The sequence below is a fragment of the Phyllostomus hastatus genome, unplaced genomic scaffold (genome assembly GCF_019186645.2).
Source record: "Phyllostomus hastatus isolate PE091 unplaced genomic scaffold, TTU_PhHast_1.1 phas_scaffold_78, whole genome shotgun sequence".
Taxonomy (NCBI): Eukaryota; Metazoa; Chordata; class Mammalia; order Chiroptera; family Phyllostomidae; genus Phyllostomus; species Phyllostomus hastatus.
Window position 1 is genome coordinate 70859859 of NW_025334041.1, and position 25851 is coordinate 70885709.

A 25851-nucleotide genomic window follows, 5' to 3' on the forward strand; every position below is an offset into this window, starting at 1 on the left:
AAGTAGTCTCGACCTCAATGCACCACAGCCGCCAGAACGCTCCGCGGGTTCCTCGTGATCCAAGAGCAGGAAAAGAAAGGAAGCACATCTTGAACACAGCTCGGGCCTCAAAATTTTTGTTTGTATTCACAAAATGTCCCTTAAATATAGTAGGTGGAAAAATCGCCCTTCTGTTTGTATCCCCGCTCCCCCACGCCCTGCCAGCTATAACCTTGAGCTCGGGCGGACGCAGTCCAGGCCCGAGTCCCTCTCCAGCGCACCTCCCCGCGCCTCTGCAGCCCGAGCTGGGACTCACAGAGCCCTGCGGCTCCGCAGCTGTGCCGGATCGCGGGACGCGGGTGGGGCCGCGCAGGCGGGGACTCCTGACACAGGCGGGGCGGGACGGGACGGGACGCGGGGCGGGGACTCTGGTGACGCTGGAGGGAGGAGCGCAGGCTTGTGCAAGGGGTGGGGCCTGTGCGCCGGGCGGGGACGCGGTGGGCGGTGTCGCGGTGACCCAAGCCTTTGCAGCAGGGCCCTGGGGAATTGGGAACGCGCGGGGCTGGGCGGCTGGGACGCGGCGGGAACAGGACCCTGGGGGAGCGGGGACGCGCGGAGGCGGGGCGTGGTTGGAGTTCCCAGTCCTGCGCGCAGGGCGGAGACCCTGGTGACGGGGCCAGGACCCAAGGACCCGGGCTTCTGCGAAGAGCCGGCGGGTTCCACGAGGAGCTGGTCTGGTCCCTGCGCCCGGCCCCGGCGGCCTAGCCATGTTCACTTTCGTGGTTCGCGACGAGAACAGCAGCGTCTACGCCGAGGTCTCCCGGCTGCTGGTCGCCTCCGGCCACTGGAAGAGGCTACGGCGGGACAACCCCAGGTTCAACCTGATGCTAGGAGAGCGGAACCGGCTGCCCTTCGGAAGACTGGGTGAGCGTCCCCGTTCCCGTCCGCACCCCGCCCCGGGGCCGGCTAGAGCCAGCGCTTTTGTGTTAAGGCCACGGATCTTTCCCCCGTCACTCCTCCGGCGGGTAAGACACGGATCCCTAAAGGCCTAAACCATCGTTCTTAATGTCTCTGGTCTTCGGAATCGGATTCGGACCCGAGTCACCGCGCGGCCCCGGGTTCACGGCCCACAGCCCGCGAGCCGACGCTCCCATCCTTGCGCCGCACACCCCGCCCCCTCCATCCCAAGGCCCGGCGCCCTTCCTTCCGAGGTCCGATGTCTCCCATCCCCGGGCCAGGCGTCCCTTCTGCCCATCCCCAGTCCCAGGCCTGATGCCCCCCACGCCTGGCCGACGCCCGGATCAGGCAGGTCCGCAGGCCGAGCGCGGGGCGGGAAGGCTCCAAGAAGCCGGGCCCGGGGTGATATCTGGCCGGAAGATTGCTCCCGGCCTGGTGTGGGCGCGGGAGGGGCACTTGTGTGTGGTGAAAACCCCGAAGATTCAGCTCCCCCAAGGCTCAGATAAACCGCCAGGGGACTTGGAAAAGATCTGGATTCCAAAAGCAGGAGTTTCGGAAGGTCTGGGGACTTGTGATTTCAGACCACTCTTTAGCTTCACCAAAGAAAGTGTGTGTTCACAATTGTGGGTTCACAATGAGGTGCTGCATGCAGATTTTACACGACGCTGGGTTCACCCTCTACCCTGTTTACTTCACATGGTTGGAGCTGGCTTAGCACCACCTGGTGCACGTGGCCTTCTGTGGGAGGGCGGTGGGGGTGCGGAGCGCTCGCACTGCTCTTCAGATGACGTAATCCAGAAGTTGAGCAGGGGCTTCAACTACCCTCCCACGGACCTGAAGGTAGCCTCCGCGCGTCTCTTCGTTGCGCAGTCACGGGACGCGCAGCCTCGGCCCTGACAGCCGTGTTCCCTGCCAAAATTCCCTGGGGTAGGGGCCTAATTGCAGGCCAAAGACCCAAGCAGAGAATCGGTAATGAAGAAGAGCCATCGTGCCCTGGAGGGCAACCAGACAGAGCAGTGTTCTGTGTCCAGGAGAGGAAACAGTTTCTAGAAATAGGTGTGGCAGGGGTGGGGAGGTTGAAGGGGCAGGGGCTGAAAACCTACTGGCTCCTGTGAGCTTAGAGCCTTTGAAGGGAGAGCGTGTGCCGTGGGGTAGTGTGGGGAGTGGAGGGTGTGGCGGCACAGCCTTACTGGAATCTTCTTTGGGATGGTACCGGGAACCTCTCTTGACGGTTATACACGGTTATGACGCATGGTGGGGTTGGCTCTAACCCCCCAGAAATCCTGGAATACAGGGGACTTGCCTGAGATCCCCTTTTGTTAACTTTCTCCCCAAGAAGCCCTCCCCCTCCACAGAGAACACCTTCCCTCAAAGAAGAAAATCCGCTTACCTTTGGGAACATTTCCTCCTTGCTCCGTCCACTTCCCAGCCTGTCTGACTTCCTTCCTCTTTGTAGTGCTTGGCTGTAAAAGCTTAGATGGCCTCCTAGCACTAAAAACAGAAATGGCTCTGGCAGGGTTGTAGCAGGGTCGATGGCCTTGCTGTGGCAGTCAGGACTAGGACGAAGGAGCAGAAACCACCCGGCAGGTCTAGACCTCAACAGGCCCCACAAAGTCGGCAGATGAGCAGTAAACACTTGGTGTGTGTGGGAAAAGAAGCCGCATCCCATCAGCAAAATAGTTTCATGCCTTCACTGCATACATATTTAGCTTTTGTTTAAAGTGCACCATGGGGATCCCAAAGAGAAATCAGGTAAAGGGTCAGGATGCCAGGGCCACAGGTGAGAAGGTAGGCAGCCCAGGTGTGAGCCAGGAAGCTGGTGACAGCCAGGAAATGCTTGAAACTTTCTATCCGCTTGTCTACTGTTCTCAGGTGAATTAGTCTTACCTTCAAACTCCCTTTGTTTGGCTTTGTGCTTTCATTGCTGGGAATTCAATGCATTTTTTTTTAGGATTTTAAACAAAAATGTAGACTTTTGTTTTTATTTGTATCTTTTCTGCTCTAATTTTATGGAGCAGGGGACTTGCCATAAGATCTACTGAAAATCAGTTTCCTTGTGGAGTAATGCACAGAAAAAAGTCTGCTGCCTTCCCTTGCCTTCTGGTGGCTTTCTTTCAAGCCTGCAAACACAGATATGCTGGAGAACAAGAAGCATCAATTCTGCTGCCTTCCCTGATGGCTATAGGGAACAAGGCTTGGGAGGTCAGGGCATGACTCCGCTGAAGTCCTAACTGTACAGAGGTAACTCACAAGTCAGTGTGTTAAGCCAGGAAGGGGTACAGTGGGCATCTGAGAGAGGTGAAATAGGAAGTAGCCCTCCACCTTAAGAACAAACAGCCCTGGCTTATGTGACTCAGTGGATTGAGTGCCAGCCTGCAAACCAAAAGGTCTCCAGTTTGATTACCAATCAGGGCACATGCCTGGGCTGTGGGCTAGGTCCCCTGTTGGGGGGTGTGTGAGAGGTAACCAACTGACCAGGGTATCTTGCACATCGATGTTTCCCTTTCTTTCTCTCTCCCTTCCCCTCTCTTCGAAAATAAGTAAATAAAATCTTTTTTTTTTAAGAACAAACAAAGGCAGCAGTGGTCTCAGACAGCTCTATGATGTTGATATTATAGTATCCACTATGAGGATACTACGTGTGCCAGTGGAATGCTGAGGCAAGGGGCCATGCAGGCGCAGGGTAGCAAAGTGATTCCTTCTTGAATCACCAGTCCTGAAAGGGAGAGAGAAAGCTGGGCATGACACAGCTGTTCGCTCTCTGTGCATGGGTGCTGGCCGGTTCCCGACCCCTTCTGAGCCTCCCTTTCGTTCACAGGTCACGAGCCTGGGCTGGTGCAGTTGGTGAATTACTACAGGGGGGCTGACAAACTGTGTCGCAAAGCTTCTTTAGTGAAGTAAGTGCTCTTTAAAACCTGTTCTTTTTTTTCATACATGGTGTTAGCTTTCATTGCAAAGCACTTAAGGAAAAATGTGGGGTTATTTCTAAAGGGCAAAAATACTTTTATTTAAAAAGCTGACACATATCAGTTTTGGAGCTTCCTCTGAGCTACTTTGATTACAATCCAGAACTCTGCCACCTAGCACTTGGTGAAGCCTGTCTGTCTCTGAGGCCAGGCTCCCAAACTCGGAGCCTGGGACGGGTTTCTTCTGTGAGTGTTTTACACTCCCGTATCTGTCATCCAGTGATGGTGGTGAGGAGTAAGACATTTCTGGGCACAGCTGGTCCCTGGAGAAGGGACACACACAAGCCCTTGGCAGCCACTCTCAGAGCAGCCAGAGCCCCCTCAGAAAGGACACCTGGTGAGGCATAACCACATCTGCTACACCACCCCCCTCTGCAAAGCTGGGTTTGGTAGGTGTCATAAGAACAGTATCCTAAGACAGAGAAACCATATTATCTGCTGATCTTGTAATCCCAGCTCTTCCTGTTAGTTTAGGCAAATTTCCTCATCCATCTAAGCCTCAGTATGTCCCTCATGGGTAGTGGTGAGGATGGAATGAGGTGATGCATGTGAAGTGTGGGGCACAGGGGTTTATAGTGAGCATTTGACTCTCTTTGCCTTTGTTTCCTTTTCTGTAAAATAGGAATAATAATAGTAAATGTCTCGGGGTTATTGTTGATATTGAATTAATTTATGCAAAGGCTTTGAATAATGCCTGCCTGGCAATTCACACCGTGTAAGTGGAAGTTCTTATTGTTATTACTGTTGTTATGGCCACCACTGCTATTGTTATCATTTCAGTAGGGAAGGCGGGAGTGGCCCCTGAAGTCAGGGCTGCAGCAAGTCCCAGTCGTTTCCCCGTGATGACACTGAAGGCGTGCGTGCAGCCATACCAACCATCCCGGGGAGAAAGCGTGGGAGACATGACTCAGTGCGCCTGCCCTCTCCCCACGCACGTTTCTTTCTGGACTCTAGACATTTACAAGGTGGAGTGTCCATAGGAACGTGCCCTGTTTCATTCAGACTCACTGACCCTAGTGACTTCGTATCCACTTCTCTCAGGGCTGGGCTTTCCTGCTTTGCCAGCTACTCCCAACAGAGACCAGACTTTCTGAAGTCTTCTTCTGATTACATATTTATTATATATTCAGAGCAGAAGCTTTTTTCACTAGAACTAGAAATGAGGCATGATTGTTTATCCAGATTACTCATTTAGAGATTACTATAAAATGCTTATTCAATCTTTTTCCTACTGTGATTTTTTATGTAAAGATAAAAGTAGAATTTTGCTTTTATAAGTAGGAACAGAGGATACTGTAAAATATATCCTATGTATTTGCATATTTAGCAGCTGCAGCGAGGTTGAGTGAGTACAAGACTGGAGTCCTGACCAGGTCTGAGTAGGCAGCTGGTCCCTAGGACCTTGGACAGCGCCATGCTGACACCTCCCCACCCCCCACCCTCCCAAGTGGTCCCTCCGTAAAATGGGATGGTGGTGATCATGCCTGCTCTTTGCCCCTTGGTGGCATGTGACACAGCCTGTGATGTCTTGACTTACACAGCCTGGGGTTGTCCTCACCTTCACAAGTGTCCTTTATTCTCTCAGGTACCGTGAGAGGGACTGTAGTAATTCCAGAAGGTGATGGCTCACTTTGTCATTCTGTCTCCTTCCCATAATTTTGCATGGCTCAAAATGGCTCAGAAAGTTAAAAAAAAAAAGCCATGTTAAATGGCAGCTTGCAGAGGGCAGCTAGATTGCCCAGGGCCATGGCAGTCAGTGCTGGGCCAGGGCCATTCTTGCCTGTGCACAGGGAACCGCGGGCAGTATGCCTGGGCATCACCCAGAGGCTTTGACAAGACCTCACACAGGATCCTGTACAGCAGGCGCCTCCTGCTGTCATTTCAGGAAGAGTCAGAAATTCACTGAGGCCATAGACTCAGAGCCCTGAGGGCTTGTCTTCCGGCTCAGGTTGGAGACTCTTTTCCTCTCAAGAGCATTTCTCCCTTGTAGATGTAAATCTCCATTCATGATTTCTTTCCAAATGGGCTTATGAGGAAATGGGACAAATGCAAGGGACTTCTGTAGAAACTGGTCTCTGTTTTATATAGGAAATGAAGGCTTTCAAATCAAAATTATCCTGTAGGCCAGCGCTGTCCAACAGAAATAGCATGCCAGCCACCTGTGTGATTTTAAATTTCCTAGTAGCCACAATAAATTAGTACAAAGAAACAGGTGCAATGTATTTTAATCATATATTTTATTTAACCAAATAATGAAAAATATCATTTTGACATGTCATTAACATAAACAAATTACATATTTCAGATTTTTAAAAAAATTCTGAGTCTTCAAAATCTGGTGTATATTTTATATTTATAGCACATCTTAATTTAGACACCAAATTTTCATTGCAAACCCCTTGTTTTATATGTAGATTTCATAAAAATTTATGCTTTAAAAATTACTTGTATGCTCAAGTTGTTCCCACCTATGTAAGAAATTTTCAATAACTGAATTGAATACCCAAAATCATTGTCCTTTAATAATCACATGTACATTGACAAAACAGGTTCATTTTATTAGAAGAATTCACTTGGCTTTAAAGCAAAATCATATATCATTTTTAAACTATATCCAAGTAAAGTAAATCCACCAACTCTTGTGTTAACTCAGTGGTACTATTGTCAAATTCAAAAGGGTATTGAATAAACTGAAAAGAAACTCCAAATTTATTAACACTACCCAAGTGTTCTTCAAAAATTTCCTTAGTTTTTGCAGCCAGTTTGCTGTCTGTTACAATTAAAATCTTCTGCACATTAAGTCACATTATACGAAATTTTGTAAAATCATTATTGTGGACTTGTATTATAAACTTGGAACATAAACTTTCATACCTGTCTGACTGGGTCATAAATAAAGTCTTCTTTTCCCTTCCTCAGAGCTTTAAAATTAGCTTGTTTGTAGCGGTGTGAGAGTTGCACTGCCAGTTGCAATCTTTGATAATTGAGTGAAGTGTGAATTACTGAAAATAATGATTTGTCAAGCATTCTTTTTATTTCAAGAAAACCTGAGCTGGAATGAACTGTACACTAAATCTTTGCAAAACTCTCCATCTGACTATCCTTTGCAAAGAGTACAGCATCATTAAACATTGTCTTCTGTTTCTTGTAGCAGTTCTGTATTTGCAAGTATATACTGAACTATTTTAACAACTGTATCCATGATGCTTTCCATGGAGTGTGCTTCAGAAAACCTAGGTCAGATGTTTCCAAGATGTATCAGACAGTAGAAAGAAGCAATAAAGGAAATATCAGTCTTTTAAAAAATCCCAGTGAATCCAATTTTAACTCAGCCCAGCTGGAATACTGTCTGTTGTGATAGAAACTGATGTTTCGAAACACGTAGGTGAAACTCTTCTTTGACAGGTGTAAAAGATCAAAAACTAGCTACACAATGAGTTTGATATTTTGTAGACTGCAATTTGACAATATTTTTTCATATATTTGCAAATCCTTTGAGGGAAATACACCCAAAGCATACTCGGGTGCATCTCTTCTGTCACACCATTCATCTAGAGTGAATGTTTTTAATTTTCAAGTTTTGAATAAATCTTTAATATTGTTAGAAGTGTTATGTGCTCTATGGGCAATTACTTAACTGGCTGAACTAAATTTGTTCACTTTTTGTAAAAAGTTTTTTTAGTATTTTCCTCAAAATAATTTCTTTTACCACATTTCCATCTGAAATGATTTTCTTTTTGTGTGTAGAATCCAGGCCATTTTATACCTGACCAAAGTTGCAAGCACAGATTCTATTAAAAATTTGTTTACATTTTTTTGCTGAATCACTTAATTTATTTAATTTGAATTTCAGCCACTAATTTCACTGATTCTTTTTTGACTGTTGAGAGGGAGATGCTTATCAAATTTATTATGCATTTGCTGAAAATGTCTCCTATACACAGTGAGGTTTGTTCTGAGAGTAGAACAATGAATTGTGGACAACCACAATGAATTGTAGTTGTTACCATTTCTCCCATTGCTCTCTCCCACCCTGCCCATCCCTCTCCCCCATATGCAGTCCTCCCCCATTGTCCTTGTCCACGGGTCCTTTATACATGTTCAGTGCCTATTTTTTAACTAAAAAAACAATTATATTTCACTTCAGTTACCAATTATGATTTACCTAGCTATCACTGTAACTCTTGCTGCCTGCATAATAAGCACATTATAATGTTTCATAAGTGCATGGAAAAACCCACGGGGACTGAATCGATCTATTGTCCCTGAGTGGAACAGTGACGTGTCTATGTGTGCTGCCAGAACAACAGACGCACCGGACATGCATGCTGCGATGCAGCGAAAATGGCTTAGGTTCTCCAGTGCTGAAAGTGCAATGTCCTCCTACCAAAACAAGGAAGTTGTGCTATGGACAAATATGTTCTGTTTTAGTCTTTAAATTAAAACTTAACTAGATTTAAAATTCAGTTCCTGAGTCATATTGGCCACATTTCAAGTGCTCAGGAGCTGCATGGGGCTAGTGGCCACCCTACTGGACAATGCAGATAGGGTTGGACATTCAGTGAATTCGAAATGTATTTGTCTGTTCCTTTGAGTTCAAGTAACTCAAATCCTGTTGTCTTTAACTTTAAAATAACTTTGTTTTCAATCTCACTTGTAAATTCCTTTTCATTATTTCTGCCATTTGCTCACAGACTGGGTTTTGCCGGTGAACCTTAACACAGACTTAATATGAACAGTCTACAGAAGAGGGAGCCCAGCTTGGGCCAGGCCCGTGAATGTCTTTGGTTCCTCCCTGGCTCTGATCCCTAGGGAGCGAGGGTCAGTGCAGAGGCAGGACTTGGGATTTAGGGACTTGCATCCTGCCCGAGTCTTACTACCTTCATAGTATTGGGGGACATACTTACTTCTCTGTAACCCAGTGCCTGATCCATGGAATGGGGTGCTGGTGCCTCCCTTGGGGGGACCAGCTGGAGAGTAGACATGGTGGGAAGCCCTTTATAAGCCCTGCTGTTTATAAAGTGCCTTGCCCAGAGCCTGACTTTATCTTCTGTCATGTCATGTTATTTTTTGGGGGGGAGGAGGGCGAGGACAGGAGGTACGTTTAGTTATGACCACTGGAGTCCTGTGTTCCATTAGAAAGATTCCTCTTTTAGTCTGTCTTGAAGCCAGGAAGGTGTTGGCTCAGGATTATTTCAAGTTAAGTTTCCTTGGAGATGCATTTTGAAAAGCACTAGGTTCTGGACATTAGGTCCCTTTGAACCAGCTGACACAGGCCTGTAAGGTTGCGTGGACAGCTATGTGCACCCGATAGTGCATTGCAGGTCGGCCCAGGGAGGCCAAGAGCAAAGACTGGGATGAGAAGGAGACCAGCCCCTGGCCCCCGTTATACCCAGCCTCCTTGGCGAGCTCTGGAGGTAGCGCAGCCTTTTCTGGATAGAGGGTCAGAGTGCTAAGAAGGGAGATTGACCCTCTGTCATGTTCCAGGCTAATCAAGACAAGCCCAGAACTGGCCGAGTCCTGCACATGGTTCCCTGAGTCCTATGTGATTTATCCCACTAATCTCAAGACGCCAGCTCCTCCTGCACAGAATGGAATTCACCCACCAATCCCTAACTCAAGGACAGACGAAAGGGAATTCTTCCTGGCTTCTTATAACAAAAAGAAGGAAGATGGAGAGGGCAACGTTTGGATTGCAAAGTCATCTGCTGGTGCCAAAGGTGAGTTGGCACCGTTGTCCCTACCTCCTGTCTCTGTAGGTTCCCAGTACTTGGTGCAATTGTATGCTGACTTTTAATGATATATTTGTCTTTATTGATTTTAAAGAGAGGGGAAGGGAAAGAGAGAAAAAGACAGAAACATCAATTTATTATTCCACTTAACTTGTGCACTCACTGGTTGATTCTTGTATGTGTTCCAACTGGGGATCAAACCTGCAACTTTGGCATATCGAGATGATGCTCTAACCAACTGAGCTATCCAGCGAGGGCTGGTGATGTATTCAGATGACTGAATCTTCTAATCTGAGTCCTTGAGGGTAGATAGCACATCTAGTTACATAGTCTTAAATATTTATCTACATACTAATGACTCATACATGTACATCTACATATGTGTACATCTCCAGTGAGGTCTTTCCCTGTAAGCTCCAGATCCAGTTGCATCACTTTTGGACACTTGTCCCAGAGAAATGAAAACATGTCCACACGAAGCCTATATGTGATTGTTCACAGCAGCTTTATTCATAATAGCCCAAAACTGAAAACAACCCAGAATTCCTGGGTTGATTAGCAAACTTTGAATGATTACGGTGAATGATTAAGCAAACTTTGGTGAACTGATACCACAGAATACTACTCGGCACTAGAAGGGAATGAACTATTGCTAAAAGCAGCAACTTGAATGAATCTCCAGGGATTTATGCAGGGATTTGTGAAAAAACTGATTCCCAAAGGTCACATACCATATAATCCTATTTTTATGACATTTCTGGAATGACAAAACTATAGAAATAGAGAGCAGATTAGTAGTTGTCAGGGAGGTGGTGTGGGGAGGGAGGCAGCTGTGGCTTTAAAAGAGCAACGTGAGGGTCCATGCAGTAATGGAGTTGTGTACAATGGGAGAAGATGCTTGCAAATCATATCTCTTATAAGGCAGCTGCATCCAGAATGTATATAGAACTCTTATAACTCAATAATAAAAAGACAAATAATCCAAATTAAGAAGTGAGCAAAGAATCTGAATAGAAATTTCTCCAAAGAAGACAAACAACTAAGCCAATAAACACATGAAAACATGCTCAACATTATTAGTTATTAGGAAAATACCAATCAAAGTCACAATGAGGTACCACTTCACACCCACTGAGATGCCTGTGATCATGTAGACAGATAATAGCAAGTGTTGGCAGGCATGTGAAAAATTGGAACTCTCATATATTGGGGGAATGTAAAATGGTGCATCAGTTTTGGGAAGCAGTTTGATAGTCTCTCAAAAAGTTAGACATAGAATTACCAGATTATTCCACTCCTAGGTGTAACTCCCCAAAGAATTGAAAACATATGGGCACATAAAACTGTGTAAATTTTCATAGCAGCATTACTCATCAGAGCCAAACAAGAGTGGAAATAACCTAACTGTCCATCAGTTATTTGGTGAATGGTTGAGCAAAATGTGATCTAACCATACGATGGAATGATATTCTGTCAGACAGAGGCATGAAGCACTGACATGTGCGACAGTGTGGATGAACCTGGAAAACAGGGTGGTCGGTGAAAGCAGCCAGACACAAAAAGGCCACATGCTTGATGATTCCACTTATATGAGACATCTAGAGCAGGCAGACCCACAGTAGGTTACTGTCTGTCAGGGGCTAGGGCAAGGAAGGAATGGGGAGTGGCTGCTAGTAGATATGGGGTGTTTTGAAGGCGAGGAAAATGTTCTAAAATGAGATTGTAGTGATGGTTGCTGGAACATACCTAAAACCATTGAATCCACCCTTTAAAAAGGTGGATTTTATGGTATGTAAAATATACCTTGGTGAAGCTGTTAATGTTATTTAGTGTTGATAAAGTTTAGAGATACTTTGAATGTAGCCAATTTTTTTCTGTCACAAAGCTTCAGGGAATCCACTTGTACATTTGTATCTATGCCCTAATCTTCCTGGTATTTCCATAAGATACAGCATTAAAAGTGGTCACAGGTAGTACATACCTCATGTTTATCCGGTAGCCAGTGATCAAAAGGAGAGCAGCATTTATTTAGCATGCTTAGGCATTTAGAGTGTCTTTCAAAATGAAACTTCATGATCGCAGCTTGCCAAGCCAGTGTTTACAACCCTATATGAAGAGAAAGTTGAATGACCCGGGTGCTTTGGCGGGTGGAGGGGAGAGTGAGTGACTAGAAAAGGGAAGGGTGGAGAAAACCGAATGAGCCACCAGTAAGAACCTCCTGCCTGCGTTTCCTGCTGTCAGTGTCTCCCCTCTGGGTTTGCAGAGAGCGTTTCCTCTTGGGATGAACCGCACTAATTTTCATTTTGTTGTTGCCCTGTTAGGCGAAGGCATCCTCATCTCATCCGATGCTGCAGAACTTCTGGATTTCATAGACAACCAGGGCCAGGTGCACGTGATCCAGAAATACCTCGAGCGCCCTCTGCTCCTGGAGCCCGGTCATCGCAAGTTTGACATTCGGTAATGCATCCAAGTCCTTTCTTTCACTCATCTAAAAAAAATGCAGTGGCGTGTTGTATGGTGAGGAGGGTGACAAGGAATGTTTTTAGTATGTTACCAAAATTGAGCACAGCTGAATGGAACTGAGCTTCTGTACCTAATTCTCCCTTTTTCTTTCAATATTTTTTCTTTTTTTTCTCCTCCTCCTCCTCCTTCTCCTTCTTCTCCTCCTTCTCCTCCTTCCTTCTTCTTCCTTCTTCCTCTCCTCCTCCCCCCTCTTTTATTTATTTTTTTACTTACTATTCTCTTTAATGAAAATGACTTGTGGATCTGAAAAGAAGGGTATAAATATACGGGCCTTACTTGTAGAAGAAGCAGAGAGATACACATGGAACACATAATTCAGACACAACAGATCATGTGACTCTGACAAAAATTACGTGTCCTGACCTTATTTGTGTCCCACTTTTTAAGGATTTCATAAACACACCCCAGGGTTTTGGACTTAACACTTTCTTAGCAAAGGGCCTGCTGAGAAGAAGAGGTGTGGTGCTTTGCAAAGCTGAATGGCCCTCAGCTCAGCCCACTCTTGGCCTTGCTGTTTACTCTTTAGAAAGGACTTGGTCTCTGCTGCCTTAATGTCAGGTCACTATTCTTTGTCAGACCAGCTGCAGGATGAACAGTCTTTTCTTACAATTACTTAAAATCACCAAGCATGGCAAATGAAGGTTTTATAGATTAACCTTTAAAACAAACCCATCAAATGTCTTTAAAATGCTCTCTTTTGAATGGATCAAAGTGACCTCGTTACTGTGGGGAAATTTTTTATTTGATCATTACAGTGGTAGTTCACCCTCTTAGCTAGTGGTCTCGGCTTGCTTGTGTACTGTTAGAACCTACCTTCTTCCTCTCCCCCCACCAGGAAAATCAGGGCGTGAAGATGATACATATATTTCTGATATGAAGGAACTTTGGAGGACTTCAGTAAAACTGCTTTTGTTGACTTGCAGAAGCTGGGTCCTGGTGGATCACCAGTATAATATCTACCTCTATCGAGAGGGTGTGCTACGGACTGCGTCAGAACCGTATCATGTTGATAATTTCCAAGACAAAACCTGCCATTTGACCAATCACTGCATTCAGAAGGAATATTCAAAGAACTACGGGAAGTATGAAGAAGGGAATGAAATGTTCTTTGAGGAGTTCAATCAGTACCTGGCAAGTGCTCTGAACATCACCCTGGAGAGCAGTATCTTACTACAAATCAAGCACATCATAAGGTATCTGAACTATATCTTTTTGGTTATGTGTGTCCTGAAGAAGCTTTGGGAGTTTGTACCTTTCAAGGAATTATTCCACTTAAGTTGTCTAATTTAAAGACAAAAATTATTTGTAATTTTTTAATCATCCTTTTGATGTTTGTAGGATCTCTAATGATGCCACTGCTTTCATTCCTTACACTGGTAATTTTTATCTTGTCTATTTTGCTTGGATGGATTAACTAAGTGTTTATCAATTTTATTAATCTTTTTAAAAAGTCAGCTTTTGGCTTGATTGATTTTTCTCTATTTTTTTTATTTCTTTGATTTATGCTATTTATTATTTCCTACTTTCTGTTTTTACGTGGTGTTTAATCTGTTCTTTTTCTGTTTTCCTTGTGAAAAGTTAAATCATTGATTTGAGAGACTTCATTTTTTAAAACCATAAGCACTTAATGCTATCAGTTTCTCTCTAAGTACTTGTTAGCCATTCCTCTAGGTTTTGCTATGTTGGGTTTTTATTTTCACTTTATTAAAATATTTTCTAGCTTCTCTTGTGACTTCATATTTGACTTATGTGTTATTAGAAGTTTTTGCTTAATTTTCAAATATTAGGGGATTTTTTTCCAGACATCTTTCATTAGTTTGTTTCATGTCTCAGATATGGTCCACCTTCGTGCATGTTCCATGTGCACTAGGAATAACATCTACTCTGCTCTACTTACGCAGAATGTGCTATAAACATGAATTTGGTGAGGGTGGATGCTAGTGTTGTTTAAGTCTTTTATATCCTTGCTGGTTTTCTGTTGTTCTTTATTATTGAGAAGTCTCCAAGTACAATGTGGGTTTCTCTAGGTCTCTTTTTAGTTTTATCAGTTTTTGTTTCATATATTTTGAAGATCTAATGTTGGTGCATATACATGTAGTTCTTTTTTGGGAAAGTGACCACTTTATCATCTGTCTTTACCCATGGTAATATTTCTTACTTCGGAGCTGGTTTTTCACTGTGAATATAGTCATTCCAGCTTTCCTTTGATCAGCAGCATTTCCTTTCCACCCTTTTACTTTGATTCCAGTGGGCTCCGGTCGACAACACAGAGTTGGGTTTGGTTTTGCTCTGAATCCAATATAATAATCTCTGTCTTTTAATTTGTGTTAATATCATTTAAATTTAATGTAATTATTGGTTTGGTTGGGTTTATATCTACCATTTTATTATTTGGTTTATTTGTTCCCTCTTTATTTATTTTTATTTGCTTTCATGTCTCCATTTCCTGACCTTTTTTGAATTATTTGAATTGTTTTAGAGTTCCATTTTAATTTTCCAGTTGAGTATTTGGCTATATCTATATCTATCTATCTATCTATCTAATTTTAGTAGTGATTCTAGGGATTAAAAAATATATGTATCTAGTATGTCACAGTCTTCTTAGACTTAATAATTCACCACTTCCAATAAGATGCAGAAATCTTATAACCTTGTAGTTCACTTGATTTTTCTGTATGTTATAGTTGCTATGTGTATTACATGCACACACATTGAAATCACTACCACATAACGTTGTAATTTTTGGTATCAACTGTTATACGCATTTTTTAATGTAGATAGTCAGGTTGGGTTTAAAAAAATACAAGGCTAACCTGTACGAAGTCTACAAGAAATGCATTTAGATTAAAATAAGAAAAAACATATTTTTTACCCAGTTATTTGCCATTGTCTCCGCTCTTCCTTTTGTCCTGAGGCTCCAGATTTCTCTCTGGTGTTGTTTCCCGGCAGACTCCGTCATGTGTTTTTAGAGCAGTTCTGCTTGTGATATGTCCTCTTAATTTTCCGTCTCCTGAATATGTCTTTATTTCACCTTATTCCTGAAGGGTGTTTTTACTGGACTTACACAAACATAATGTCAAACAAAAAAGTAAAAAAAGAAAAGCTGTGTACAAGATGTATACAGATTGATTCTATTCATATCAATTGAAAAAACAAGCAAAGCTTAGTCATACATCATTTAGAGGATGGCATCTACATGGTAAAAATGGAGAGGCAAAGGAGCAATAAACACAGAATCCAAAGCAGCAGTTATCTCCAGAGAACGGGCAGCAGGGACCCAGGAGGAGGCCTGGAGCTCCAGATGAGGGCGCCCAGATGGTCACCGACGCTCCGTGTGTTTTGGAGTCACGAGACATTTTTATATTAATATGTACAGTTAATATTCATTCGTATTTCCCCATATATTTTTAACCCTTCATGTTGCTTGCTTTTCATGCATGCATGTTCTCGCATTTGTCTAGGATCATTTTTCTCTTAAAAAATTCATTTTTAATGCTGTTTTATAAAGTTAGTTCTGTTGATGATGAATAATCTCATTTTTTATTTATCTGATATATTCACCTTGTCTTCATTTCTAAAGGACGTTTGCTCTGGAAATGGATCTCTAGACCAGCAGTGAATATTTTTTTAGCACTTTGAAGGCGGCACACACTATCTTCCAGCTTTTGTCTTTTCTGTTGAGACAGCAGCTGAAATCTCAGCGTTGCTCTTGATGATTCTTTTCTCTGTTTAAGATTCGTTTTTGTCAATTTTATAAATTTTACTATAAGATGTGTGTAGTTTTCCTTGCACACACTCCTGCATAGGTTTCATAGTGCTTCTGGAATCTGTGGCTGGGTATGTTTCGTCTGTTTTGGAATGTTCGTGGTCATCATCTTTTTAATTATGGCTTTTCTCCTATTTTCCTCTCCTTCTGCATGTATAAGTATGTGGATATTTATCCTTTCCACTGTGTCGCATTTCTCCTGTGGTTTTTGCGTGTCATTTTATCTCTTTCTTCACTTATTAAAACCTGTTTTAAAAATCTAAAAAGTAAAAAGCTCAAAGCTATTACAACCGCTGTTAAACTCAACTGTTAAGTGCTTGATTTCAGTCCTACTTTTCAGCTCTACAATTCCCATTTGACTCTTTATTTTTAGATGGCCGTTCTCTTTTGAAATTCTCCCACTTGTCTTGTATTTTCTTGGACACAGTAATTATAGTTCTTTAATATCATTGTTCTGACAGCTCCCAAATCTAGGTTACCTGTGGGCCAAATCTGGCCTGTAGCCTGTTTTTGTGTGACTATAAACCAAAAGTGGTTTTTACATTTTAAAAGTCTGTAAAATAAAAATAGAAGATGATCCAACAGAGACTATATATCTTGCAAAACCTAAAATAATTACTCTCTGGCCCTATGTAAAGAAATTTGACAGCCTTTGACTTAACTTTGTTACCTAGTGTCTGTTTTATCTCCTGATCATGTTTCTTAACATGCTTGAAAATAATTTTTTTAAATTTTTAAAAAATTTTTAAAATATTTGCTCTTTTTAAAATTTTATTTTTAGAGAGGGAAGGGAGGGAGATAGAGAGAGAGAGAAACATCAATGTGCAGTTGCTGGGGGTCATGGCCTGCAACCCAGGCATGTACCCTGACTGGGAATTGAACCTGCGACACTTTGGTTTGCAGCCCATGCTCAATCCACTGAGCTACGCCAGCCAGGGCTGCTTGGAAATAATTTTTAAGGTTATTATTCATCTATTGCAGCTTGCCAAATCCAGTGGGTTTTTTTTTAAACTGAGGTGTAACATGCATGCAGTAAAGTCCACAGATCTTAAATGTACAGCATAGTGAAACTTTAATGATGTGTATACTCACCTAATCATAACACAGACTAGAATATAAAACAGAGAACCACAAAAGACTCCCTGAACCACTTCAAAATACGTACTCCCTGGCAAAGACGGTTACTCTTTTGACTTTTATTACTATGGATTCCATTGCTTGTTCTTAAATGTTATGTAAAGGAAAGTATACTGTATTTCCATATATACTGTATATACTGTTTTGTGTTCAACTTTTTTCAATATTGTGATTATGGGGTTCATCCATATTGTTGCACAGTGGCAGTTTATCCCTTTTTCATTGCTATGTAATATTCCACTGTGTGAATGTTCCATGGTTTATTCCTCTGCAATTGATGGACCTCTGGGTTTTGTCTCCTTATTTCAGACCTGTGATGGATCTGCATTGCTGTGTGTCAGGTTTCCTGTTTATCACAAGGGTTTCTCATTGACATGGAGCTGCTTGTGCACAAGGCTGTCCTTTCCCCACTGCACGTCAGGTGCCCTTGTTCCACACCAGGTGGCTGTTTACGTGAGGCTCTGTTCCTGGGCCCTCCACCTGTCCTGTCAGTCTGTTCACCTGCTCTGCCATTGCATTACCACCATCATGAAGACTGAGCCTTTCTCCTTAAGTAGTTTTACATAGAGGCCAGCAGAATAATTACAAGGCTCAGAGTTCCATTTCTTCAGGGATTATAAATGGTTAGAATTCTGATACCAAATAAATCAAGTATGCTGAAGAAAGAATTCCTATTTTAGGCAAAACATTTGCTGGATATTCGCTACGCCCCCAGGTTCTGGTTCTATGCAGAGAGCATTGCTACCTTGGTGCTGGGGGCGCGCTCCCTGCTCCCAGGGTATTTACCCTGGCTACCGGCCCGAACTGCCCAGTCCAGCCGAACAAAGATTCCTGTATAAACTCCCAATGATGAAAAAACCTACTTTAAAGTGACTTATCAATCTTGAGCTTCCAGCAGATACAAGGTAATACTCAGCTTTGGTTTGGTCCTGGCTCTCAGTCTTTCCTCTTTGTGCCGGAGCATGCTGTGCCTTTTGCTCTTTGTCCTTTGGTGTGGTGGGCTTTTCTCTTTTTCTCATCCCTCCCTCTCTCTCTCTTTATGACGGGTATCTATTAAATATTTTTTCATAATTATAATGTTTTTCTTAAAAGAATGTACTATCCAATTTATAATGTTTTAATTAAAACAAAAGTTAAGGGTATTCTATAGCATATAGATAGGATATAGGAAAAAATGTGATATGTGGCTTGTCCCACTGCAGGTTAAGATGAATGGAAGGAGAAGTTCTTATTACAATTGGCCCTTAAATGGCTAACTGTCCAAAATACTACTACTACTACTAATAATAATAATAACAACCATAACAATAATAGTTATTATTATTTTAAAGATGTTATTTATTTATTTTTAGGGGAAAGGAGGGAGAAAGAAGTGGAGAGGAACATCAATGTGAGGGAGAAACATCGATCGGTTGCCTGTTTTATGTGCCGTGACCAGAAACTGAACCCACAACCCAGGCATATGCCCTGACCAGGAATTGAATTGGCAACCTTTCGCTTTTCAGGGTAATGCCAAACCAGCTGAGCCACACCAGTCAGGGCTCCAAAATTATTTTTAAAGGTTTAAATATGCATATATAAATATTCTCATTTGGGGGTAAAATAAATAAATAAAAGGAGCCCTGGCTGGGTGGCTCAGTTGGCTGGAATGTGGTCTCATGCACTAAAGGGTTGTGGGCTCCATCTCTGGGCAGGGTGCATGCCCCTGCTGTGGGTTTGATCCCTGGTCTGGATGTGTACAGGAGGCAACCAATGGAAGGATGTTTCTCTCTCTCTCTCTTCCCCTCCCTCCTTCCCTTCCTTTCTATCTAAAATCAATAAACATATCCTTGGGTGAAGAGTAAAAAATTCTAAAAATAAACAAAGGGCAATTGATATTTGGAGTGAGTGGAGTGGCAGGGAGAGCTTGGAGGAACAGGACGCTGGCCCCACGCTCACAGAGGCCTCGGGCCTCTGAAGTCCTGAGTCGAACCTGCTCCACGGACACGTCCTGGCCACTCACAGGGAAGCCTGCACGTTTTTCCTTCTAACTGTCCTGGTGAGTAGAAGGACAGCTCTCTCTGGTAACCGTAGGGTCATCATGACATATTTTATTACTAAGACAGGTATTTTCCCCAACATTCAGTTAGGGAGAAATCAGGGAAGCTCTTCATAAAACAGAAATGGCCTAAGTATTGCAGGATGGCTGTACTAGAGAACAGTGGTTTATCATAAGTTCCCTAGGGAAGCACCTCATTGACCCTCTCAGCACCAAGAGTAGGGTTATTTCACCCCCGACTTTATTGAAGTCAGAGCCGGGCTGCAGGAGGTTCAAACACTGACCAAGATTCTGGCCTCAGCAGGCTGACCTCTGACCTCACTTATTCACTATGTTTCTGAGATTCACTTTCAACTTTTATATTTTGTTCTTCAAATGCTTATGTATTATATTGAGTTTTCAATTTTTCTATGTCTTTCCATTTTTTCCAAGCAGTAGTTGATGTTAATAGTTATTCTATTTCAACATTTAGTTTCAATACATGTAGCTCTTCAATCTTTTAATTAGTAACAATTTGTCAATAGAAATGGAATAAGCAAAAGAAATGAATGAGGCTAATATTCTTTGTGCAAATTCTGCTCCTTGCTGATTAGTGATCCATTTCTTTTATGTGGAAAAGGACACGGAACTGTTTTATTTATTACAAACAAAATGTGGTAGTGCCGTCCTGTGGGAGGGACCCACGTTTACAGGGCAAGGGTGGCAGCGCCAAGCTGGGAAAGCAGCCTCTACTTGTGAAGTCCTGATTGGTGGCAGAGTCTTCTAATAAGATGCTTGATAAGGACAATTGTCTTGAGTAATCTACTGGCAATAACTGAGAGAAAGAATTAAGTCACAGCTGATTTGTGCCAGCACATTGGACGTGCAGTCATCCGGCCCACCTCCGGTGTCCCTCCTCCCTCACACCGTGCCCTCAGCTAGCTCTCCCCTCTGCCCTGCAGGAGCTGCCTCATGAGCGTGGAGCCCGCCATCAGCACCCGGCACCTCCCTTACCAGAGCTTCCAGCTGTTTGGCTTCGACTTCATGGTGGACGAGGAGCTGAAGGTCTGGCTCATCGAGGTCAATGGCGCCCCTGCTTGTGCTCAGTAAGCCGAACACCACTTGGTTGTAGCAAGTGGAAGTTGGTTCTGCAGTTGGAATGACTTGTCTCAACAAGGTGGTGCACTTGTGTGACCCTGGACCACTGTCAGGGAGGAGGTGACCGGACAGGAGTCCCTGGGGAGGACCTGCTGGCAGGGGCTTTGCTGAGGCCTTTCCTTTCCCACTTTCCTGAGTGTGTAGAGCAGTCAGACTACTTAGGTTGGTGGTCATTGCTGTGAGAGTTTCAAACAAAGCTAGTAACTGCCAGAGGAGATGCCCTTGGGCGACAAGTCGGGTGAGCAGGCTCCTGGAGCAGGGGAGATCGTGGTGAACAAGAAGGGCAGGGCTCCTTGGGCAGGAAGTGGTCTGAGAGGCATTGGAGATGCAGTGGAGCTGGAGCTGGAGCTGGGACGTGAGAGGAGCGGGGCAGGTTCCCAGGGGAGGGGGGAGGAGCCTTCAGGAAGGGGACACAGCATCTAGTGGGACCTTGCTCATTGCCAGGCTCCGTGAGGAGCACAGGTGAGCAGAACCTGCCTGCCCTTGGGGAGCCCCTGATCCTCCCAGGGAAGCCTGGCTGCTGCCGCACGGTGTCGGTGTAGAGGAGCAAGGAGCGGGGAATGGTCAGGTGAGTCAGGACTGCACCTCGGAAGGCCGTACGCCGAAGGGAAAGTCATTTGAACTTGACCCTTAAAGGCTGCTGATTCTTCTGAGATCCACTTTCATCTCTTTCTGCATGTCCCCTCCGGGAAACTTAAGAGGAAGCCACATAAAGGTGAGCGTTCCCAAGGAGGTCCACTGGAAGAGACAGGCAGGCACTGCCCGATTAATTACTATATGAATCATGTTGTTACAAGCCTGTAATCGAAACTAAATAGATTCTGTTTTAGGTGTATGATTTTGAGAGGGGAGGACTTCTGGACTGGAGGAGGGGCCGGGGCTTACAGTGAGACGGCCTGGAAAGCCATGAGGGGCCCGGGACACACAGAGAGGCAAGAGGCAGTTGATGTGCCAAGACCCAGTTTTAGTCACCACCCACGCTGCCTCACAGGCCTCCTGTCAATGTCCCCTATAAGTGGGAGGCTGAGTGGTTTGGAACATAGAAGCACCAGCCTTAGGGCAGTAAGAAGGAACTGGGGGTGGCCAGGATGGGGGAAGAGGTCCTGCGACGGGGAGGGTGACAACAGGAATCTGCCATTGCATTGGGAGGGTGGGAACCAGATTTCCAGTCTGCCTGGTGAAGACTGGAAAGCAGGACAATAAAACCTCAGTTTTGCAGAGAGGGGCAACCTGGGCATTGCCCTTGGCTCCAGCCACCTGGATTCCAACCGTGTCTGGAACACATCAGGTGGGTGGCCCAGAGCATGATCTAGATGATGTGGGTTTTCCCTCTGGGCCACACGTGTCTCATTTTACCCTTCGTTAGAATCAGTCCCGCAGGCAGCCTCATGCCGCGTGAGCTGCCCCAGGAAACAGGCAGAAAGCCTACAGGGATTAGTGGCCATGGGAGATGGAGGGCCTTGTTCCTATTCCAAAGACACTAGATGGGAAGTTTTCCTCCTTAGCCTTTCTGCTTTGGTGTTTCCATTGTCTGGACTAAGTCCAGACCCCTGGACGTGGCATCAGGACCCTATGTGGCCAGGCAAGGGCCTTGCCTGCAGCCTCAGCCTGCACCCATCCACTTCCCCAAACACCTGCCTTTCTCTCCTTCCTGCTTCTCCTCTCATTGTGCCTCCCTGTTCTCCCCTCCCCAGCTCACTCTCTCTCTGTCCCCCTCCTCCCTTCTTGGTTGTCTTTGTGTCTGTCTTTGCTCTCCTTCATTCTCTTTTCCGCCCTGCCCTCCATTCTCTGTCTGACTTTGTTCATTCCTGTGGCCTCAGCTTAGCTGTCACTCATAGGGAGTCTTTCCTAAAGTCCCCTCAACCACACGGAGTGAGTGCTTTTCATGGGGAGGCCTGCCCTTCCATGTGTCCCTGCTGCAGACACCAGGGCGGCCGACTGGAATTGCCAGTCATCCCTGCAGGTCATGTCGGAGAGGGAGTTCTCTGTCTGTTCGCCTGTGAGGCCTTCCAGAAACGTGGTAGGGGACGCTTCGTCTCCCCACGGGGTCTGTGGCACCTGCCCTGACAGCGGAAGCCAGTTGTATGAATGTGGTCATGGGATGGAATTTCTGCAGAAGATCCTGGTGAAAAAACTTTGGTTTTTTGCTTGTACTTTGATGAACTTCCTCAACAATATTTTTTTAAACATGTTCCAGGAAGCTCTACGCAGAACTATGCCAGGGTATCGTGGACATAGCCATATCGAGCGTCTTCCCGCCCCCTGATGCTGAGCCACAGCAGAGCCAGCCAGCTGCGTTCGTCAGGCTGTGACAAGGGAGAAGCATGGGGTCCTGCTCGGGGGGGGACAGATGTCCGATCACTCCACATGAAGTCAAAATGAGAAAGAGGCCGCTCACAAGGACGTGGTGGAGGAGAGAGTGTGAGAGCGAAGGTGATGCCCCAAGGGGCTCTCAGATGGAGCTCTCTGCACTACTGTTGAGATTTGAAAACTGCAGCACAATTCCCCAAGGGGAGAGCAGAATGTTCTTCTAAGGGGAAAATGCCGGGATTTGGTTGTTTTCTGTTTTCATCCTTCAGAGAGTTGGATTTCTATCCTAAGGCAGTGTTGTGGCAGCGCCTCTTCTCCCCGGGGACCCTGGACCTCTGCTTGGTGTCTCCATCTGCTGCAGCCTTCGTGCCTTAGCTCTGTGCCCAGCTGCAACCTCTGTCTGCGTGGGGATTGGATGCTAGAGCATTTGGGAGCTTGTCATGTGTCCCTGCTCGTCCCCCATGACAGTCTGCCTGTGAGATCTGGACAGGTGTGTACCAGCAGCCCACGGTTTCATGCCTTGCACTGCCTCTCAGGGCAGGGCGTTGTCCCCATCCTGTTCCTGATGGCACTGGGCTGGTCGCCTGCCAGGGTTGGTGTGGGCTGGGCGCCAACACACCACACACTGTTCTCAGCCTGCTCTCTGCATGTTTCAGAAGCCAAGCAGCAAGTTTGCCACAAACTCGTAAGCATCAAATAAGCATGAGAGAGGAAAAAATGATGTCTTGCTTTACTTCATAGTTGGGTGTCCTTGAAATATGGTGGATCTGTTATCTGTTTTAACCAGAATTCTTCATGCACTTTTGCAGAGTTCCCTGCTGTTCATTCTTTTTTGGTTTTCACTTACGTGAAAACCCCTCTACAGGGAAGGAGAAGATAGAACTCCCCTCCCCCGCAGGGGCACTGCCCCGACACAGGGTTCTCTGCATGCCCCTTCTGTGGGAAGTGGAGAGGCAGGTTTTGTTCCAGCGAGGAGTCTGTCTTGGGGAGAGGCTCTCAATGAGTGTCTGTCTCACCTGAATGAGAGTGTCAAAACAAGAAAGATGTAGTTTTAGAGTTTCACACAGCATCTCGTAGGTCAACAGATGTATCCTGTTAGATGTGGTTTTCACTTACTGGATCGAGGAATAGTATTCTGCAGACTTTTCACGAGGCCAGGTGGGAAGAACAAGATCCACTTGTGTTCAGTGAGTTGCGTGAATGGCCCTCCTTAGGGAGTGCTGGGATCACAGCAGATCCGTCGGCAAGGTGCGCCCTCCTCAGGGTGTGCTTGCTTCACGTACGTGGGTACTCCGTTAGGCATTCTACTTGCACACACAAAAAAAGCAGTTCTGCAGCTGGGAGATGTTTTTAAAAAGAGAAGAAAAAGCAACAGTTCCTAAAATCTGATGAGATGTGGGAGCTTACACATGGGCATAACATGTGAAGGCATGATGTCCGGTGAAGTAGAGAAAGGCCCAGCTGGGTTGGTTCGCATGGGTGAGGGTCTGGAATTACAAAATAAAGTCCTGGTGACCCAGGGTGCAGATTGTAATGTCGTGCGTCTGTGACTAAAGTCACTCCTGGAGGCCAGAGTAGCTGCTGGGCTGGTGTTTGGGGACTCAGCAGATCCTGGCCAGGCACACACCAGCGTAGAAAGCGTAGAGTACTGGGTCCGTAGGACGTCTGTGTGGGCTGGAAATGGGGAAAGCATGCAGGTTTTTGTATAGCACTCACCCACATGAACACAGATGTGCAATGATCTTTGAGACCTAAATTAATTACAGGAATGTTTGAGGGTTTTCCAGCTGCTCCAGTGACAGAACTAAGAATTCAGATGTTAGGAAGTCTGGGTCTTGATGAACTTGCTAGCAAACCTCAGTCAGTGGCATGTATGTGAAGGAAGTGAGGCTCTAAAAAGAAAGTGATACCTCATCCCTGACATCTTTTCAATAAATATCTATTTTATGTGTTTATATCCGATCGGGGTGGTCAGCTCAGAACTCTTCCATGCCCTTCCGGGCTCTCCTTGCACAGATGGTCCTGCCTCGCTGCCCAGTCGGTCTTCCTGCCTATGTCCGTATTCGTGTCGCCAGTTGCTGGGGAGGAGGTGTTATTCATTGGAGATGTCCTCTTCAGTCTTGGCTTTGTCATTGGCTGCTCAGGGTCAGATGAGCCGTAGCCTCTCTGTGCCTTAGTTTCTTATCTCACAGAAGAGATCATTGCCTGACCCGGGACTACCTCACAGGCTTTAGCGAGGACAAGTGAGATTAGGGAGACTCGAGAACCTGCAGTACCAAGGTTCCCAAAGCTGGCTGTGTACTGGAACCACTGGGAAGCTTCTCAGTGCTGGTGTCCACACTGTCCCCCTGACCCCACGAAGACTGAGTCAGAACCTCAGGCAGCAGTGTGCTTTGCAGTGACGTGAGAACGCTGCCATGAGTGCCCTCATAAAGGAAAATACGTTATTATTACCTTGGAAGAATCAAGGCCTAGGGCTTTTAAAAAATTCTTTTTGGAAGAATAGGCATTTCTTTAAGAATGACCAGGTGTTGACATGTGTTCATGCTATAAGCAAGTGCTGCCTAAGCAGGTTCTCTCTTTGCTTCTTGTCTAACATGCCCCCGTCTACTTAAACAGTTTGTGAAGCCTTGGCAACAAGTATAAACAGACAGGAATTTATAATTCTGCTAAGTATGCATTAAGGTTATTAATTAATTATTGAGAGAAAAGACGCTTTCCTCACACTTAACTCCTATGCTATTTAGAAACCTAGTTTCAACCAGAACATTCAAGTGCCTCTGTCTTTCTGGTGTGGTGGAGCAGGTGTCAGCACACTCACGGCCGATGCGGTGTTTCCCTAGCACCTTGGATGTTCGTCACAGACCCGGAGCATGTGGCATGCTGGAAAGGCATGGAGTCCACAGAACCCACAGGGCAGCGAAGCTACAAAGTGTGTTTACCAATTGAGGTCGTGTCAAGCAGGGTAGGTCCAGCCCTGCAGTGCATGTAGTGGGGACTCTGCTGGAGGAGACAAGGCCCCAGGGTGGTCCCCACAGCATGTGGGTGCTATAAAGGAAATTCAGTGATACACTTGTCTCATCCCGGACACAAACTCTGTACCTAAGAGGAAATGACTTCTCAAAGGAGATGACTTTATGAATGTTTAAAATGCCTGGAGCATTAAAGTAAAGTAATAGTATTTCAAATGCTTTTGTCCCCTTTGGCTCTTTCATCTTGTTGCTGTTGCCTGTCCTAGGATATCACTAGTTGGTTGAACCCATGACTCTGTTACCCAGAGGTAGGCAAACTGTCTGCAGAAGGCCA

At 45.1% G+C, this 25851-nt stretch overlaps 1 protein-coding gene and 1 long non-coding RNA gene across 2 annotated transcripts; both read left to right on the forward strand.

The window, feature by feature from the left end:
• Positions 1–613: 613 nt before the first annotated feature.
• On the forward strand, positions 614–22565 carry TTL (tubulin tyrosine ligase). Its single transcript, XM_045827031.1, has 7 exons — positions 614–903; positions 3755–3833; positions 9390–9622; positions 11956–12091; positions 13081–13350; positions 20040–20183; positions 22433–22565. The coding sequence occupies exons 1-7, from the start codon at positions 747–749 to the stop codon at positions 22545–22547; spliced, it is 1134 nt and encodes a 377-aa protein (XP_045682987.1). The 5' UTR covers positions 614–746; the 3' UTR covers positions 22548–22565.
• An 18-nt stretch (positions 22566–22583) lies between these two features.
• LOC123811098 lies at positions 22584–25733 on the forward strand. Its single transcript, XR_006784353.1, has 2 exons — positions 22584–23035; positions 25351–25733. It is a non-coding gene; the product is annotated as an uncharacterized LOC123811098 (long non-coding RNA).
• Positions 25734–25851: the final 118 nt, after the last annotated feature.